This window comes from Varroa jacobsoni, unplaced genomic scaffold (genome assembly GCF_002532875.2).
Source record: "Varroa jacobsoni isolate VJ856 unplaced genomic scaffold, vjacob_1.0 scaffold_271, whole genome shotgun sequence".
Taxonomy (NCBI): domain Eukaryota; kingdom Metazoa; phylum Arthropoda; class Arachnida; order Mesostigmata; family Varroidae; genus Varroa; species Varroa jacobsoni.
In genome coordinates this window covers 78317-95372 of record NW_019213173.1, presented here as the reverse complement: position 1 = coordinate 95372, position 17056 = coordinate 78317, and the positions used below count along the sequence as shown (strand labels likewise).

General features: G+C 39.7%; 2 protein-coding genes across 2 annotated transcripts; one reads left to right on the top strand and one right to left on the bottom strand.

Moving 5' to 3' along the window:
* Positions 1–51: 51 nt before the first annotated feature.
* On the top strand, positions 52–3294 carry LOC111258858 (uncharacterized). Its single transcript, XM_022830407.2, has 3 exons — positions 52–342; positions 1220–1475; positions 1879–3294. Exons 2-3 carry the CDS (start codon positions 1251–1253, stop codon positions 2671–2673), a joined length of 1020 nt encoding a protein of 339 aa, XP_022686142.1. The 5' UTR covers positions 52–342; positions 1220–1250; the 3' UTR covers positions 2674–3294.
* Positions 3295–4899: 1605 nt separating this feature from the next.
* LOC111258856 (insulin-degrading enzyme) lies at positions 4900–11673 on the bottom strand. Its single transcript, XM_022830397.2, has 5 exons — positions 9372–11673; positions 7217–7495; positions 6776–6962; positions 6294–6459; positions 4900–5855 (listed from the first exon to the last, which is right to left on the bottom strand). Exons 1-5 carry the CDS (start codon positions 11671–11673, stop codon positions 5724–5726), a joined length of 3066 nt encoding a protein of 1021 aa, XP_022686132.2. The 3' UTR covers positions 4900–5723.
* Positions 11674–17056: the final 5383 nt, after the last annotated feature.

The following is a 17056-nucleotide window of genomic DNA, read 5'->3' as shown; positions in this document are numbered from 1 at the left end:
ACCAATGTAAACAAACCATGAACGACGAAACTTAACATCGTTTTTCGAAGCCAGTCAGCGAGGTGCTTTAACAGATGTGTTTATAAAAAGAAGCGCTGCGAGCTAGTGTTAACATACCTAACAGCTGAGTTCGGTCAAAGGAGCTCTTGTGATTAACAACTGATGCCATTTTTACGTATGGAGGTAGCAGGCCGCTTATAAAATATAAGGAAGCGATTACCTGATTTGTAGCCGACGCAGTGAAATTGTGATTTACTCAAAAGGAGGTGGTTGAATCCATTTGAATAACGTTTTTCATTGCAATTGTGCAATACGTATGTGTCGTCAAGGAAGCTAGAAGCAGTAGGTTGCATATTCTTCTTGTGTCTTTTGATCGGAAGTCTAATCGATGAAAGCATCAATCCATTTCGACGTTAATAGAATATGACCATTACCAGTAAATATTCGGTGACCAGCAGAAGTGACGTTGTTATTTATAAAGAGATGTTGCATGTTCGTTTCTGTTCTTTGCGTAATACTTATTAGCAAGCATGTTCGCGCTGCTCCCTTTTTTATACTGAAATGTGTAAACTATATATATATATATATACATAGTTTACACATTTCAGTAATAATGGTACCAAATTTTGTATACAAACGCAAATACATACACTATTCTAGCGTAGCTGTAAATGAACGAGCAGTGGTTCTCATTATATACAAGGCTATATTGGAATATTATTATATCATATTAAAACTGTGACCTCGTTCTATTATGTCCTAATAAGGAAAAAAATCAAATCACTTGTGAATTATCTGATATTTATTTAATGCTTTATTTATGATTCACTAAAATACAGTCAGAGGGTAATATGATAGTGAAATATGCATCGTTTGTTTTCAACAGTGCGTCCCATTTTGATAATTGACAAATTTACTCATCCGGAAGAAAGACTTAAAGAGCGATGTCTGCGACCAGCATAATGTTTCTAATTTTCAGATCATTATAAAAATATTATTAAGATGGCGGGCGATAGACTTTGACTTTGACAAATGGCTCTTTTATCGAGTTATTTTTTGGTAACGCATATAAAGTTCAAAATTGAGTCCAATTTTAAGCTTTTACTAAGAACCCACTTATAGACCTGGCTTGAAATAAGCTGAAGCTCCACTCTTTTTTGATAATCTAATTTACTACAACACCAAATAACTCCGTACCGGACATCTCTCTCATTTGCAGTTTTTATACGTATCAAAGTACTGCGCTCATAATGGCTGTAAGCCGAACAGTTCACGGCCTCGCGGGTCTAATTGAGTCCGACATGTCAGGAAGTGAAAGCGATGACTGTGGAAAATTTCTACGTTGTAAAGCAAGCAAATCTGTTTTTGACGTGCCTGGCATCTTCAATGAAGACGTCACTCGAAAACTTCGAGAAGGCGAGCGTATTCAGCTGGAAATGGCAACAGCTGTTGAGAGTCCCAAGAAAACATTGGAGGTGAGAGCAATGAGTAAGTGATAGAAGCTCACTGTCATTTACCCATCAATTAATTAATTTGTTAAGTGCTGAGTTATAAATCTATATAATCGAGTTATAAATCTGCTGAGTAAATATCTTTTATAATACATTTGGTGAACAAGTTAAAATGTAATGCAGTTTTGTTTTATTGAGTGCAACAAAATGCATACTGATTGCGTAAAAAACTGGTTAATATTGTTGATACTTTAGGCAACAATCATTAAAATTCTTTATAATATTTTGATTACTGCAGCTATGATAACGTAATTGTTTTTTAAATAGAATTACATGAATTCGATGTCGTGCTAATATGCCGCTGAATACTTATATAGAAATAGTTGCAAGTTACCGTTTTTCGTACTATTTCATTTACTTCATTCAGCTTATTGATCTGACGAACTCACCGTCCAGGATCGATGATAACGTTAGTCCCGTGCGAAAACGTCCCCGACGAACCAGATCAAGTCGCGGGTCCTCTTTTAAGAGTTACGTAGGTCTACGCAATTACGTTCATCTAATTACTAGTGATAGCGATGATCATAGCGACTGCTCAGATAACGGCGGTGATTATCATATGAGTAAAAGGTCGTCACGCGTTAGCGACGCAAGCTTGATCGATCTGAACATTTCTCATCGAACTGAGCTGGATGATGAAACCGAAGGAAACATCTACAGAGTCGTCATAACTCAAATCTGTAACGAAGACGCTCGTGTCATAGTGAGACTAACAGAAAAAGACAACATGCAGAAACTGTTTTCGGAGGCAGCAATCATTACTGGCCGGAAAGGTATTCTGATGATGGGCTCAGAAGAGAATCGGCGCGAAGTCCTGCCAGAAGACACCGTCCAGAGCTTGGGTCTGTCTACCGTTGGCTTGACACGAATGGAGTTTGTTCCTATCAGCGGGCACAGCGATACTCACGGCGCGTCCCCAGCGGGGTTCAGAATCAAGTTTATTACCGGAAATCGCCGTGAAACGAAAGAGATCCGGTGTAAATCTAATGAGCCACTTGGAGCTATATTCAAGCGTTACTGTGTCGCGGCGGGCGTACAGAGAACCGATGTCGTGTTTAAATTTGATGATGAAATTATGGAAGATAATGGAACTCCTGCACAGCTGGGTATTGATTCCGGTGATATTGTCGAAGCACATCTTCAGCACTCGCATCGGAATTAAAAATCCATATATTGATTTCGATGCCAATTTAAACCATAACGAGTGCCATAGTGGTATGGAATCCGACTGTAGATAAAGTAGCGTATATTATAATTCGACAGCTATAATATATAGTACATAGCAGTATTTTTCAACTTTACCTAGCACGACAAATGTACGGTTGGATTTTTGTACTTACTAATAAAAAAAACTATGGTTCAGTCTGTATTTATTAAACGTCGCGCATAGTTAACTGTAGAATTGTGAATTGTATATATTAGTCGGCACACCATTCGTAAATTTTTTTTATCAAAAAGAGATTCATTCTTGCAACAAAATTATGCGCAAGAGCCGGCATTTGCAGCAAAAAATTGAGACAGGCAGCTTTCCGTGTACTGTCTTTAAAGCTGCATCGTACATGGTTATGGACGACACGAACCTTTAGCTTGCAATTCGACTATCAGTTCACCCTTAACAACGCTGGACTTTTACGCGTACTTAACGCTGTATGTGTAGTTCACAGTAGAAACGTTGTTATTATCGAATAAAGCATTTCTGTAACTTGAAAGCAGAACTTACCTAAACGGTAAAGCAAACTTGTTTGGGCATGTACGAATAAACATTTTTTGACGGTCTCCTCAAGCTATTTATATATTACGTAACTTAGGATAGCGAAAGTGGTATAATTAATATATTAGTCAGATAATGTCGCACAGATTGCTTGTTTCCTACTCCATTAGTAATGGACTTATATATTTTGTTTGAAAGATATCATTTTTAATATTCAACCGAGTGTGGCGATAGTGCACATGCGTATCCTTGCGAATCTAGGAAGACGCAACCATTTACCGTTCTGACAGATCGGCCTCGATGCTGCTCAGTTCTAAAAAGATCTCAGAAGGTCGGGCGCTTATATCCGCATATTTATATTACGCGAAATGACCTTTGCAGGTTCGAAGAGTATTGTCTCTTGTGCAGCTGAACTAAATAGATATCAAAAATATAAATGACGCTGCTTAAAAATATGTGCACATGTGGGCCTTTTTTTTATCGTATTGTCAAAAGATATATTAATACACTGGGTGCCAGTTGTTAGTCTACAGAACTGTTCGACCTCGAATTGCTTACTTTTAGTTTCCTTTCGGTTTTCGAACACAGTTCGATTTACCAAAATGATTCGACTTAGTCATCTATTTGCAAAAAAAAAACCGATAATTGGGAATTGACTATTGGATTTTCGAATAGATCCCTATTAAATAGATCACTTTTAATAATAAGGAGCAGAACATGTCATGAGCCTTCGAAAAAGCAATAAGAAGATATCGCTTTTTGTATTGAAACATCTATAAAAATGGATGATTAAGAAAATGTCGGTTTTAAGTTGAAAACGTAATTTTTAACGTGGTGACGTTGTCTAAGGATTTACTTGACGTTAGTAGCCGTGTACTTCAAAAACGAGTTAGACCCATTGGGTCGTTTGCGTTTTTTACTTCAACGATCCAAAGGTCCTTTAATCTAAGTGGCTTATATGCAACAATAGTACATTAGCGTACGACAACAATCGTGTTGTTGGTTTATGAAGCGCATGAAATTTGCTAGTTTTCTGAGGATACATTTATTTTATGACTCTCTGACACGATATTTAACACCCTTTTACTAGTGCAAATTAGATGCAACGCACAACATGTGGAGAAAGAAATAAAACTTAACAAACAAGCCCGACTCTAATCCTATTCTTTTTCATGTAGTTCATTTTTATCGTAATAAACTCCTTGCATAAGATCGATTGTTTCTGTATTTGGGTACAAGACAAATTAGCAAAACGTTGGTCTGAAATTGTATGGCTTTTAATGGTTACTTGTAAGCGGCTTGTACGCTTGTGAATTTTTTAGACCGGTTGAAGTTGCTGCTGATTCTTATGTATCTAGTGATATCTCGTACTACCGTGATAAGTAGTCGTGTTGTGAAAATCTAGCTAAAAAGGGCAAAGCGTGGCGAGAGCATGTTGATGTACCATTCGACAACATCTATGATCATGAAAAGAAGAGTTCGGCCACCTATCTGTACCGGCAATAGTAATTCGAGTAGTAGGAGTCTGACCGCAATTTATCACGGTATTTAGGCGAATGAAGAACATGCATTCGCTTTGCTAAGCGAGCGCTTGTAGATGATGTAATTTTAAATGCCGTGAACAATGCTAAGGCATTGAGTAAGTCAACGATAATAAATAACGAACTACGCAATTACTTAGCTCACAAAGTTTATGCATTGTATTTGACAAAATTAATATCTGAACATGGAGGCGAAGAATATGAAAGGCACGTCACACGAATGATTGACGGCCGCTCCAAGTACCTCGAGTCGTGCCATTGGCACTGTGGCAGACTACCTACATGAGTGTTCTTTTCAACTCATATAACACTACTCTATATCGAATATATAATTAGACATGCCACTCTTTAATAAAGAACTGTCAAACATAAACACCGCAGATTGGAGTACACACGGTAATAGGTTCCGAATGCTATTATTTTTGGTTTTAGTATACCGTAGCTGTATCGGTGTCGGTTTGTGCTACTTTAATAAAATTTACATTGGGATATCCATTGAATTACACGGCTAATTTGAAAGCATTTAGTATATAGCCACGGTTTGCCATATGATTTCTTGAGACGCATTACACTGACTTGATACTGTGATCTTAGTGAAAAAGACCTCTCACAAGCAGTTGTTTTTTCCTCTACTTATTCTTGCTAAATATAAATCATTAGATATTCTTAACAATTTAAATGTAATCTGTCTTTATCCGACGTAACATCTTTGTTACCGACGGTTTTTTAAAACTTGAACACCTTTTTTGGCAGATTATTTGAAGTACTTCCATTACCAAGTCGAATTGTTAGGTGGTGAAACAGTTGCCACTTCTAGATGGACTCTTCGTTTCGTCTGAGCATATTTGGTTGTATGGGTAAGGCGGCAAATTTGATTCAGCGGTTCTGCTGCTGCGCGATAATCCAGAAGTAGTTCAGGGCGATTTAATCACTTAAGAACTGGATTACTGACCGAAGTGTCTATATAGACGGCGGCGACATACGTGCTATAGAACGATCCTTCTCAAATGAGTGGTATTCGTGGTCGGCGCGAAAGGAGTCGACCGACGTAACGTTGTAATTAGCGGCAGACCACTCGACCCGGCTCTGATCCTGCAACAAATAGAAATTCATTACAACTATTAGTGTCCTTGCAAGGCTGCGCGTAGTTGATTATTCGCCGTAAGTAGCAATTATCGGTGAAGTTGTCCTGAGCTTTCTAACTAACCATTAAAAAGATATGACATGATTATTTCATCTTTTTTTTTTGTCAATGTATATTTGCCGAAAAGTTCATTGATTATGTACAAAATACTGCGTACATGCGTAAAAAAAGAACTCGAGAAAAAACTACTTTCAAGTTTATCTAGCATTTTAACACAAACTAATTTAATTTGCCCCCGTATCAAAACCTGGCGGGAACTCGAAACTTAACTGATCGGCTGAAATCTGTTTTTTTAGACAGAACGCCAAATCCTGTTTTCGTCTCCATACAAGAACGTATAATAAATATTCGAGCTCATATCGTTGTATTATAAAAGTCAAGCTCACCATGCTATTGCTCAAATAGAGCGCATAAACCGTAGTCGATTCTAACCGAACAAGGAACTTTTCGTAGAACTGTATGATGTCCTCTTTAGTTAGCGATCGCATCGCTGCTCCTTCTTTCGATGTCCGCTGAAGTATGTAACTTTGGTCCACCATCTCTTGCCAGAATCTAAAGAAAGAGTAAACTGTGAGCCTTCTTGTCAATAGGACATTAAACCGTAGTTCTTTGGTTAGCATGATATTAGATAGGTCCAATGTTGGAAGAACTATTATGTGAACGAAGTGTATAGTTCACACTAATGAGGGTGCAATTGACTTGACTATTTCGCTAAATTAATGCACTATTTGCAGAGACCATGTAATTGTTATCACCCTGTGATGATCTGCAGGTTGTACGGGTCGTTTTGAATCCTCTATGTAGCTCATGTTTAATTTGAATTATATTAAAAATGCCGAATTTTCGAGCGTTTGCGTTTTAAACACACAGTGCAGTGACGTCTTCCATTTTTTGAGGTTTCTTTAACTTCTGCTTCGTGGCGGTTCGTTTTTGCTCTGCAAAGGCCTCGTAAGTGAGTTTTGTCAAAAAGTCCTTGAAGTATTCTCGCACAAATTTCGCCAACCGGTCTTCTACATGGCTGAGCTTGTAACTCGTCACAAGGTAGAACGCTACTCCTGCTCCAGACATCATAGAACTCTTATTAGACTCGGATTTCTTTGAATCAAGTTTCACTACGAAAGGTTTGCAACAGAAGTTAGATCTACTCATTATTATCATACAAAAAGTTTGAGATCAACAATTTGTTTCTTAACAGCAAGACATTTGTCTGAGTCATTGGCCAACACGTAGGTCTTCAATTTTAGAGCGTTTATCATTGCAAACGAGAGTCATCATGCAGACTTCCAACGTGTAAAATCTTAGTATATACCGAATGAACCCTGTTGTGCCTTGTCGACGGCCTGCACCATGTAAGCCAACTGTTCCTTAGTGCGGATCACATTGAAAAGTGGCTCTTTAATTAACTTCGCAAAAAGAGCGCAAAGCGCTACGAGACGATCCTCAGCGTTCCCAGCTCGATCCACTTCGAAAAACATATACAGGTGGTTTGATGAAAGCTGCGCGTTCACTTTATATTGACGATAAGCGACGCCACGACGAAGTTTAGCTTGACGTAACGATGGGGTGTCTAAGAAACTCAACACACCGCCTGCAAAAATATTAACAGTATTTTTTTTTATTTAATAACTAATTATAGCCGGCTGTGGTTGTAGTCGTACTGTCGACTTAAGTAGTAAGTTGAGCAAACGTTTCATTGTACTGTATCGGATGCATATTCTGAAATTATAACTAAGTTTCAATGTTTCTAAGTGAAATGTCACTCTGAATTTTCCGTCACAACATACGGTAGGCTGAGCAATTCAAGTCTACGTTAGGACTTGATGTAAGTTTCAACGACGACGGCGTTCATCGTTCCTTTAAGCTAAGGCTTATTGTTGGTTGCCGCAGACTGTTAAGTGGCGTGAAGTCGCCGAATGAGTCTAGATATCATCCCGAATCAAAAATAAAAAAACGCAAAGAACGTACGGCAAAAAACAGAGTAGTTTGTCCTATCAAAAACAGCTTCAAAAAATACGGTTACAGTTAGCAAAAAAATACCTACTTCATTGTAAAAGTAGGTATTTTTTTGGAAATAGAAAGACAAAAAAAGGAACAACCAGTCTGAAAATTAATTTTAGAATTTTCTGCTACCTTTTAAGGCTGCGCTTGTTAATTTTCCAGGGCAAAATTTGAAGTGCAGCTGCCTCATGATTGAATACTTTACCCCGTTTCCCTGGTAATATGAGTTTATTTTCACGGCGTAATATAGAACAGTTATCATTCCTTTCATCATTTATGAGACTAATGCACTAAGAGACAATGGGCCACCACTGCTAATGGATAGCACTAATGCGTACCCGGGCATTAAAAGCTCACCGGTCGATCTCCATTTCCATTTCTCAATTGAGAAATTTGAATACCGGTCTGAAGATTTCTAATCATATGCCCTCTTTCCAGTTCAGTGTCCCCGGGAAGTACGTACTGGCACATAGTGAAAAAAAAGTCTGATTCAAACGAACGATTTGATACGGCTTGGAAGGCGAAAATATATCGAAATAATTATTATGACTTTCTTTCGGACTACAAGCGTTCGCTATAGGAGTAGGTTAAAGTCGTACCATGATCTAAAGACACATCTTTTTAAGTATTTCGTAAATGGTAAAATAGTGTTAAAATGTAACACAAACATGTTGGTCTAATGTGTCCGGCGTACACCGAGGACAGCTCATTTCGAATCTGGTTCGTACATAATGGTATTAGTGTGGAATTACGAAACATAAAAGCTCTAATCTCCGAATGCTAATTTTGAAATTTGGATTATAATATAATTGTTGAAGCCCGTAGCTACCTAGAACGTGCAAAAGAAAATATAGATGCCTATTGCTCTCCTGATGAAGAGAAATTGCGCCTGCGTACAGATTTTGTTTGATAATAGTTGAAATCATGTGTGAGTACTGCGTTTCTTAATATCATCAAAATATTAGATCCTTTTTCTTTTACCGCCGCAATTGTACATGTTTTAATTATAAATAGTAGTGGCCATTTTTCGCACTACTTTTTCTATAAAACTTGTCATTTTTAAGGTCATTATTATGAATCTAATGTTTGGCGTGCCATTTTACATAACATCGTAATTTTACATTAAATCAAAATACTGAACCAGAAGGTCAATGGTTTGTTCGTTCACGGCAAATGAAAAACTAAGCAGCTAATATGATGACTATCAAAATCAATAATAATTTGTTTCATAGAATTGAGAAATCTGCTTGATGTTATTGTGACTGCCTAGTTTAGTCTTCTTGTTATTAGGAAAGTCTTTAGCCTTTTTGGGGAAAATTTAAATGTCGTAGCAAAAAAAAAGCTACAAAAATTGGATCTGTTTTTCTTATTTATAGCGAGATTGGCAACCTCGAAATTTGAGTTCTACTCATATTGAGCGGAATAATTTGACTGTAGTCTAGATTAATCGAAATAAAGGCACGTACGTTTGAAAGTAGACACGATCGTCCCGGCAACAGATTTTGCTTCGGCGGAGACACTGTTGCCATGGATGAATGCTTCCACTGTAGAGTCGTTTCTTAATGTGTCCAGTATTTCCTGTGTTCGTTCCACGCTACAATTGCCTAAGCTGGACAATAGCTGAGAAAGAGAGAAATAATTTCTTTGTAGGTAAGGATTTATAAGGTCCTGGATGCTTGTCCTGCCCGTCTGTCGTTCATTAATGGTCATTAGCAAGTACTCTTCGTACTCTTTTTTTAGCTTGAAAAAGTCAGTTTGCCAATTGGCAATTCTATAGGTACTCAGGCTTTTCATTATTTTTTTAATTAAACTGTGCATGTGCTGGTTATAGCCGTCCACATAAATGCAAAAGCCCTCATTGGAGCGGCCTATATTGATGCTGAATCCAGCCAGACGAGCGTTATAGAACGATTCAGTAATCGAGTACATAAACAGTCGAATCATCATTTCGAGTGCCACAACATTCTCGACGCTTGATACAAGCTTAGGATGACGAATTATAACGAGGAACGTTGCGTATGGCATATTCAGGGATCTGTCCTGCATGAACCACATATGAAACGAGGATGTGTTGACGACAAGGTCCGGTAAGCAGTTATAACGGTCTTCACTAAGAGCTATACTGAAGTTGTCCGGAATGAGATCATTCCGTTCTGGTAAAGTAAAGTAGGGACTCGGTGTTGCTTTCTTCCATCGTTGAATTTTATCATCTCCAATACGTTCGACCTTATACCTGACATTATAGTAATGTTCCTGCTTGTCGGTTATGTTTTCAAAGCTCTTCGACTGTATGAATACCCGCATCCTCGAAGGGTCGATAAGGTCGGTGAAGTGGCTGATCAGATCTGCGTCGAACGTATCAAAGACATATCTTCCTGACAGTGCATGCCGCCAAGGAAAGTTATTTAGGTCTTTACATAGTGTAATTTGCTCCTCTTCAGTAAAATCTTTTCGAGGGTATAGGAAACTGTTGGTACTTATCGTAGCTATTTCGTCGAATAGCCACTTTTTAGGTCCGCTCTGCTTAAGCATAGCTACGTACTGAAAAATTGACCCAATAATGTCATCGACGTAATCAACTCCTTCGTTCGGTAGCTTTAATGATATATCTATGTAGTTATTACCAGGCATATCGTCATTTGTCGAGGCTTCCAGTTGAATTACGTGACCCTTCTTCTGTAGATTCGAGTAAATACTTCCAGCCCCCTCGTGGCCTAAGAGTGAGACTAAGTATTGTTCAGGTCTACTCTCGTAATATTTATCGAAGTTCGGCAGTGGAAAAATTAGTTTTAACCTTGTCTCGTCGTCGACAGGTACGATTTTAATAAATACGCCTAGATGTTCACCTAGATAGGGTGATGTCCAGTTGGGCAATGGTGTGTGCCGATTTACCAGGGATGAGAATGCTTTGGCTGCCAATTTCTCTAGCTGAGCCAGGGAGTGACTCGAGAACACGAGGGCGCTCATTAGATTCGACGAGTAATATTTCTTTATGAAGTTCATTACAGCTGTACGAAGATCAATGTTGAGTCTTTTAGCTGCCTTCTGAAGGCTTTCTATGTTGCCAATTTTAAATAGACTGTACGGATGTGCAAGATCGGCTGTCACCTCGTCGACCCGCTGTTGTCGTGTTTCATCATCATTCATCTTGTCACGGAACTCATTATCGACCGCATTGATCTCTAATTCGATAAGTGACTTTTTGCATAACGGAGCAGTGAAAGCAGACAAAAGAATATCGAGTGACTTGTCAAGATAATTGGGATCAATCTCGTAGAAGTAGCATGTCGCCGTTGCATCCGTTTGCGCGTTTGGAAGTGATCCATGCTTACTAATAAAAGTATCCCAGTCGTTTTCGCCCGGATACTTTTTACTGCCCATAAATAGCATATGCTCGGTATAGTGCGCGAGTCCTGGTAGCTCTGGTGGATTGAACAACGAACCGGCCTGAACGCAGAGCATAACAGAAGCTTCCTCTGCTTTTGGATCACTGCCAAGCAGAACACGCAGGCCATTGTGGAGCTCTAGGCCTTCGTACTGCCTTAAGACATAGTTACTGGGCCTGAGGATGTCCTGAGTGATGAACGTGACCCCTTCCGGGAGTTCATTAGGAGGAAGCAAAGCGAACACAATGGCGGAAAGAACCACGGTAGTGATTGTGAGCGTCACGGCGAGCACAGTATACATCCGTGAGAACAGGCGACTACGGCTAGATTTGATTTGTGGCAAATCCATGTCGAACTGAGACGGAATTTCTGGCCGAACCATTGTGTTACATTCATCTAAACGAGACAGCGGCAAGAGTTTTTGTACGTTTCTTTCCAGGTCCCTATATGTGTTGTCTCCGCGTCGCACTGGCAATTACCGTACACCCTTCATTTTCACAACTTGTATCAATTTATCTACCTAGTTCTATTCATATCAAAACATAACCAGATTAAACCAGTCTTCACAGCGGCTACGTAATTGTTTGTCGTTGAAATGTTTCAACAGCTTAATGAGCAAACCTTCATTATATCCCAATCTGCAAAGACATGGTTTCGAGGCATTTTTTCCAAGTTCAGATTGTGGCCTATTCTGTACATGTGATCTGACTGCGCTCCGGCTGTCACAGTGGACGCTCACTCTGTTTGGTAAATCTCGATGTGACTACTCGAGGTCTACCAGGTGTCTCTCTCCAGCCGTGTCATCTCACCCGCTCCGATTTCGTTGACGACCAGTTGTGACGGCTTTATCTTGATAGTCTTGTTCAAGCGGCGCGTTGCAGTTCCTGTAGCAAACTCGCACAACTCGATCGATGCCAACTGTTCCTCCATGTTTTTGCATTGGTCCAGTGGTACGCGCTTTCTCTGAGCTGATCGGCTCAGATCAATCTGACGATACTTGGCTTGGCTGATCTGATAAAGCCAGGCGATTGCGAAGAGCGTAGAAATTACTCCATTGTGAAGAGTTAGTAGACAACGATGGCGGTCGGTTCTCATAGGGGTGTGAAGTATTGTCTCCGACAGTTCAGACCGATTTGAAACGAGAGCATACACTGTGTTATCTTGTTGCTTGTGATCCTTAACACACCGCAGAAGTATCGCTAGGGGGCTAACAGCTGTGATGAACCCTTGTGCGCATATTGAGGAAGACCGACTTTTTGTTTGACGCACAGCTGCATGAACAAGATAAAAGCTTGGCTGTGTTATCTTTGCGTTTCGCAGCGAATAATTGGAATACGCAATGAGGAACTCGATTTGGCTCGCTCGTGGAATCAGTGTTAGCCATTTCAGTTAATACACCTTACGACATCCAGCCTTGTACGCACTCTTCATAGGATAACCTGCCCTCGAGAACGAAGCATAATTCCTCGTCTTATTTGATCCGTGTTTCTTTTAGATTTGAAGTCGAAACACCTCCTGCTGTGTTGCAGTGTATTAAGCCATGTCGAGGGTTTGGGTCCTTGCTTTTTGGAAGGAACTCTAGAGAGGTATCTTTAGAGGAATCTCTGTGGGCCCAAAGAAAGAATGTGATCTTTATGTTAAAAAGTCATCTTAAAAAGGGAGTTCTTTGTTGTAGTCAGTCTAAGAGCCATTGTAAACTCTTTTAGGGCAATTTGAAGATCTTTGAATGCCTTCATTTATATAACCTGTTAGGTAGTGGGCCTGAACGCGAACAACAATGCGCTTTACTCTAACATTTTACTGTCGGTCTATTTTAAGATTAGAATAAAGATTTAGAATGCGATCCGCTTATAATCGAAATAGCCAAACTTGTTTTCGACACACGACAAAATAAACAGTGTCCGCCAACTTTTTATAGTTTCAGTATTTTCCATCTTTAATCGGTGCCCTGTGTCTGTTAATACCAATAGTAGTCTAACATGTGTTTGTGTCGATCATTTTCTCTCTGTTTCAAATCGTTCGTTTTAAACACTACTGTAGAACAGGCAGCGCTCTACTTCAAAGCTTTACTGTTTCAATAAATCATTGTGATTGACGTAACTCCGAACTTAACGGACAATCTATACTAACGCATTTGTTTGCTCTCGCAACATGCCTACTTACTGTGCCAGTGAACAAGTACGATAAAGCTGTTTAGTCCAAGCAGACTTTGCAACAAGCATGGATCACAGGTCTTCATTCGGCATCGTTCCGTTTAGTTCCATTGATTTTAAATGTTACCAGGGAGAAAAAAGTTCCGTCGTGATACAAGCCCTATATCAGGGGAAGTTTGTTCAGCTGTTTAATAGGCAATAGTAGGCAAATAGATTTATCTAAGCCTGCTTTCCGACGTAAGAAACCTTCCCGCTTTGATGGGAGATTGTGCTATCCTATTACTGATACGTTTCTAAATATTGTGCATCACTGCTGCTACTACTACTACAAAAAAAAAAACAGATATCAATCATGTTTAAGTAGATTGGAAAGGGCTTCTCTGTTCGTAAAAATAATTTAGATTATTAGGACAATCAAAGGTGTTCTTTTGAACCATGTTGAAATTAAATATGAACATTGAGCTTGGTTTCGTTTAATCAACACGTCGTCTAATTGAAACAATATGTCTTCGTATTCGGCAGCGCTGTCCAAGTGTCGGTACCACACAATATAACATGTCTCGTCGATTTTGATTGATAAACCCAAAAATATCCATCGGACATAAAATGACGTCAGTCGATTCTCCATACGTGGGTCCTGCATTCATTGCACCACACAGTACGTACAGAGACTTACCAAGAATAATTATTTCGACTTAACATTTGTCCCATGTCGCCTTGTAGAGTAGGAATTATCGTCCTCTAGGGTCGCCTGTAAGACACAAAAGGGATTATTGGTGCCGCTAAGCAACGTCCCCTCAAAGACAGATTGCGCCTGAATTTCAGCAGTAATGGTGCTCATTTCACATAGCAATATCGTCCAATAATAGCCTCGATGTTTGTTAGTGCCATTTGATCCAATGCAACACTCCTGGGTTTCCTCGTCGTAAAGAAACTGGGCTTCAATGAAGAGGAATTAATCTGAATAAGCGATTCCGCATGGCCGAAATAGCTAGAATTAGCAGACAAGTCCATTAAATAGTGCGATTAATGGAACTGTTGTTTTTTTTTTGGTAGATTGGCCAACAAATTTAGTCTTTAGTCGAATTATGTAAGTATAGCAAATTTCAGACATATGAAAAGTAGAGTATGGAATGAATTCGTTTATAATACTCCTAACCGATTGACTGATACTTAACTCGATTTTTTTTCTGAGAACTGAAATCTCTCATTATCGGTGCCCTTTTTTAAACTTCTGCCTTAAATGCGCAAAACTTCTGCCTTTGATTGTTCTGATCTAAGTATTACAAACGTGTGGTTTCTATCTAGGGATCTAGTGCCATGCGATCTTTTTCACACTTAGTGTACAAATAATTGGTTATCATCGCATCTGCCAGGTCTGTAGGTAACGTACACTACAACATCATATCGCTATTCATTGAATCTAGACATGTTGTATTCTTTTGACACGAATAACCGTTTCCGGTTTGTCTTCTGATCCGATCGATATCTTTGTTTCGATATGCAATAAATAGATGGGTCCTCTGTGATTTGGCGTATGCATATGCGCACTGCATCGTATCTAAAATAAATTGTTCAGTATCGCATGGATTATGTGTACGATAGTGGGTAAAATACATACGTTTAAAGATGGCTGTGGCACACACAGAAAATTTACTTCAGCAGAGACACTACATGAGTGAATAAATGTTTCGACTGTAGGGTCGCTTCTTAAATTGTCGAGTATCCATTGGGCTGATCATACCGTTACCCAGGATCGACAGTAGCTAAGCAATGCTGAAGTAGCTTTCCTGTAATACGGATTTACAAGAAACTACAAAGTCCTATATGACGTTCATGAGTCATCATCTGTAGCTCCGCTTTGTAGTCTCTATTCGGCAATCTTCAATACGGTACGATGCAAAATGCACTAACAATTTTCTGAATAGTGCTGATGAAGCAAAAGCTCGCCAGTGTAACGTCCTACCTGAATGTCACATCCGCTCAAATGGGCCTCATAAAAGGTCTTGGCGACCATGTACCGAGATGCGCAAATCATCACTTCGAAGCAGGCCACGTCCCCGACACTCGCGAAACAACGAACACAGCATTATACGTGGCATATTTAGAGACCTGTCCTATATGAACCGGGACAAGAGTTCGTTAACTATGAGCTTTAATATGCAAGGATAATAGTCTTCATAGAGTGTCAGGCTAAACTTGTCCAGAATAAAGTGGCTCTATTCCGGTAGACGTGGAGTTGCTGCTAGAAATCGTCACCCATCATTGAAATTTGTCAATTCTAATGTGCTCTACCTTATAACTAATAGAGTATAATAAGATTCCTGCTGTAGATTAGCATCACGGTTGCAAAACAAATACCCCCATTCCTGACAGATCAATAAGAGCGGTAAATGGGCTGATCAGGTCTTGGTCGAAACACATATTAGATTCGTGTGATGCTCTCTGCAAGAAAAACTCCGCAGATCCTGACACAGGTGAACTAGGGCACTTGCGATTAAGTACCTATGACAACTTTGAAAACTGTTATTATCAACCTTGACGAATTAATCGAGTAGCGATTTTTTCGGTCTTTGTTGCCTGAGCATGCCCACGTACTGAAATAGGGCAGTGATAATGTCATCGACGCAGTCGACTCCTTACTTCGGTAGCTTGAATGAAATGTCAATATGATAATAACCGGCAGTATCGCCTTTTATTGTGGCTTCCATCCAGGTTAGTAGGCCTTTTGTGCGCAGGTCCGAATAGATACTGCCAATCCCCCCGCGCCTCAAAAGTGTTGCCGAATAAAGCTCGTATTTAGTTTTATAATGTTTGGGAAGATCTGGTAGTGGGAAGACCAGTTTCAGTCTTGTCTAATCTTCGATAGGTACAATTTTAATAACCAGACCGAGATGTTCATCTAGATAGAGTGAGGTCCAGTTAGGTATCGATACGTGCCAATACTGCAAAGGCGACGGCCACTTCGTAACGAGGTCCTCCAGCTGAAACAAAGAGTGTCTGTCTTGAGAAAATAAGTGCGCTTATTATGTTCGATAAATGGTGCTTTCTTATTAAGTCCTCATTAAGTCGGCGAATATTAATTTTGAGTCTCCTGGCCGCCTTCTGAAGACACTCGATGTTTCCCGTCGTGACCTAACGCATGTTTCAAATCAGCTGTGACCTCGTCGAAGCGTTCTTGTCGTACTCGCTCGTCATTAATTAAGTTCCTGTACTCGTTCTTGTTTGATCAACGATTTCGTACGAAGCGGAGCTCCAAAAACAGCCATAAGGATATCGAGAGATTGATCAAGATAATTAGGATCGATGCCAGACAAATGACAAGTTGTCGATTTATACGTGTGCGCCTTTAAAAGTGAGCCCTTACTTGCCAACGAAGGGGTTCAATCGATTTTCGTCCGGATATTTTTTTGCGGATATATTCCGAAAAATGGGCATGCCCTTACAGCTCTACTGAATTTGACAAGGAGCCCACATGAACATAAAGCAGAACAGAGACTTATTCCGGCTTCGGATCACTACCGAGAAGAGCACGGAGAACGCATGGCTCGACGCCTTCGTACTACATCAAGACGTATTTGAACCTCGTAGAATGTCACGAGTGGTAAACAT

Coding starts and splice junctions, on each gene's coding strand:
- LOC111258858 (XM_022830407.2), top strand. CDS start 1,251: ATGGCTGTAAGCCGAACAGTTCACGGCCTCGCGGGTCTAATTGAGTCC. Junction 1,476..1,878: donor GTCCCAAGAAAACATTGGAG/GTGAGAGCAATG, acceptor TACTTCATTCAG/CTTATTGATCTGACGAACTC.
- LOC111258856 (XM_022830397.2), bottom strand. CDS start 11,673: ATGGTTCGGCCAGAAATTCCGTCTCAGTTCGACATGGATTTGCCACAA. Junction 6,460..6,775: donor ATGGAAGACGTCACTGCACT/GTGTGTTTAAAA, acceptor CTCTTTCTTTAG/ATTCTGGCAAGAGATGGTGG. Junction 5,856..6,293: donor TCTATTTGAGCAATAGCATG/GTGAGCTTGACT, acceptor TATTTGTTGCAG/GATCAGAGCCGGGTCGAGTG.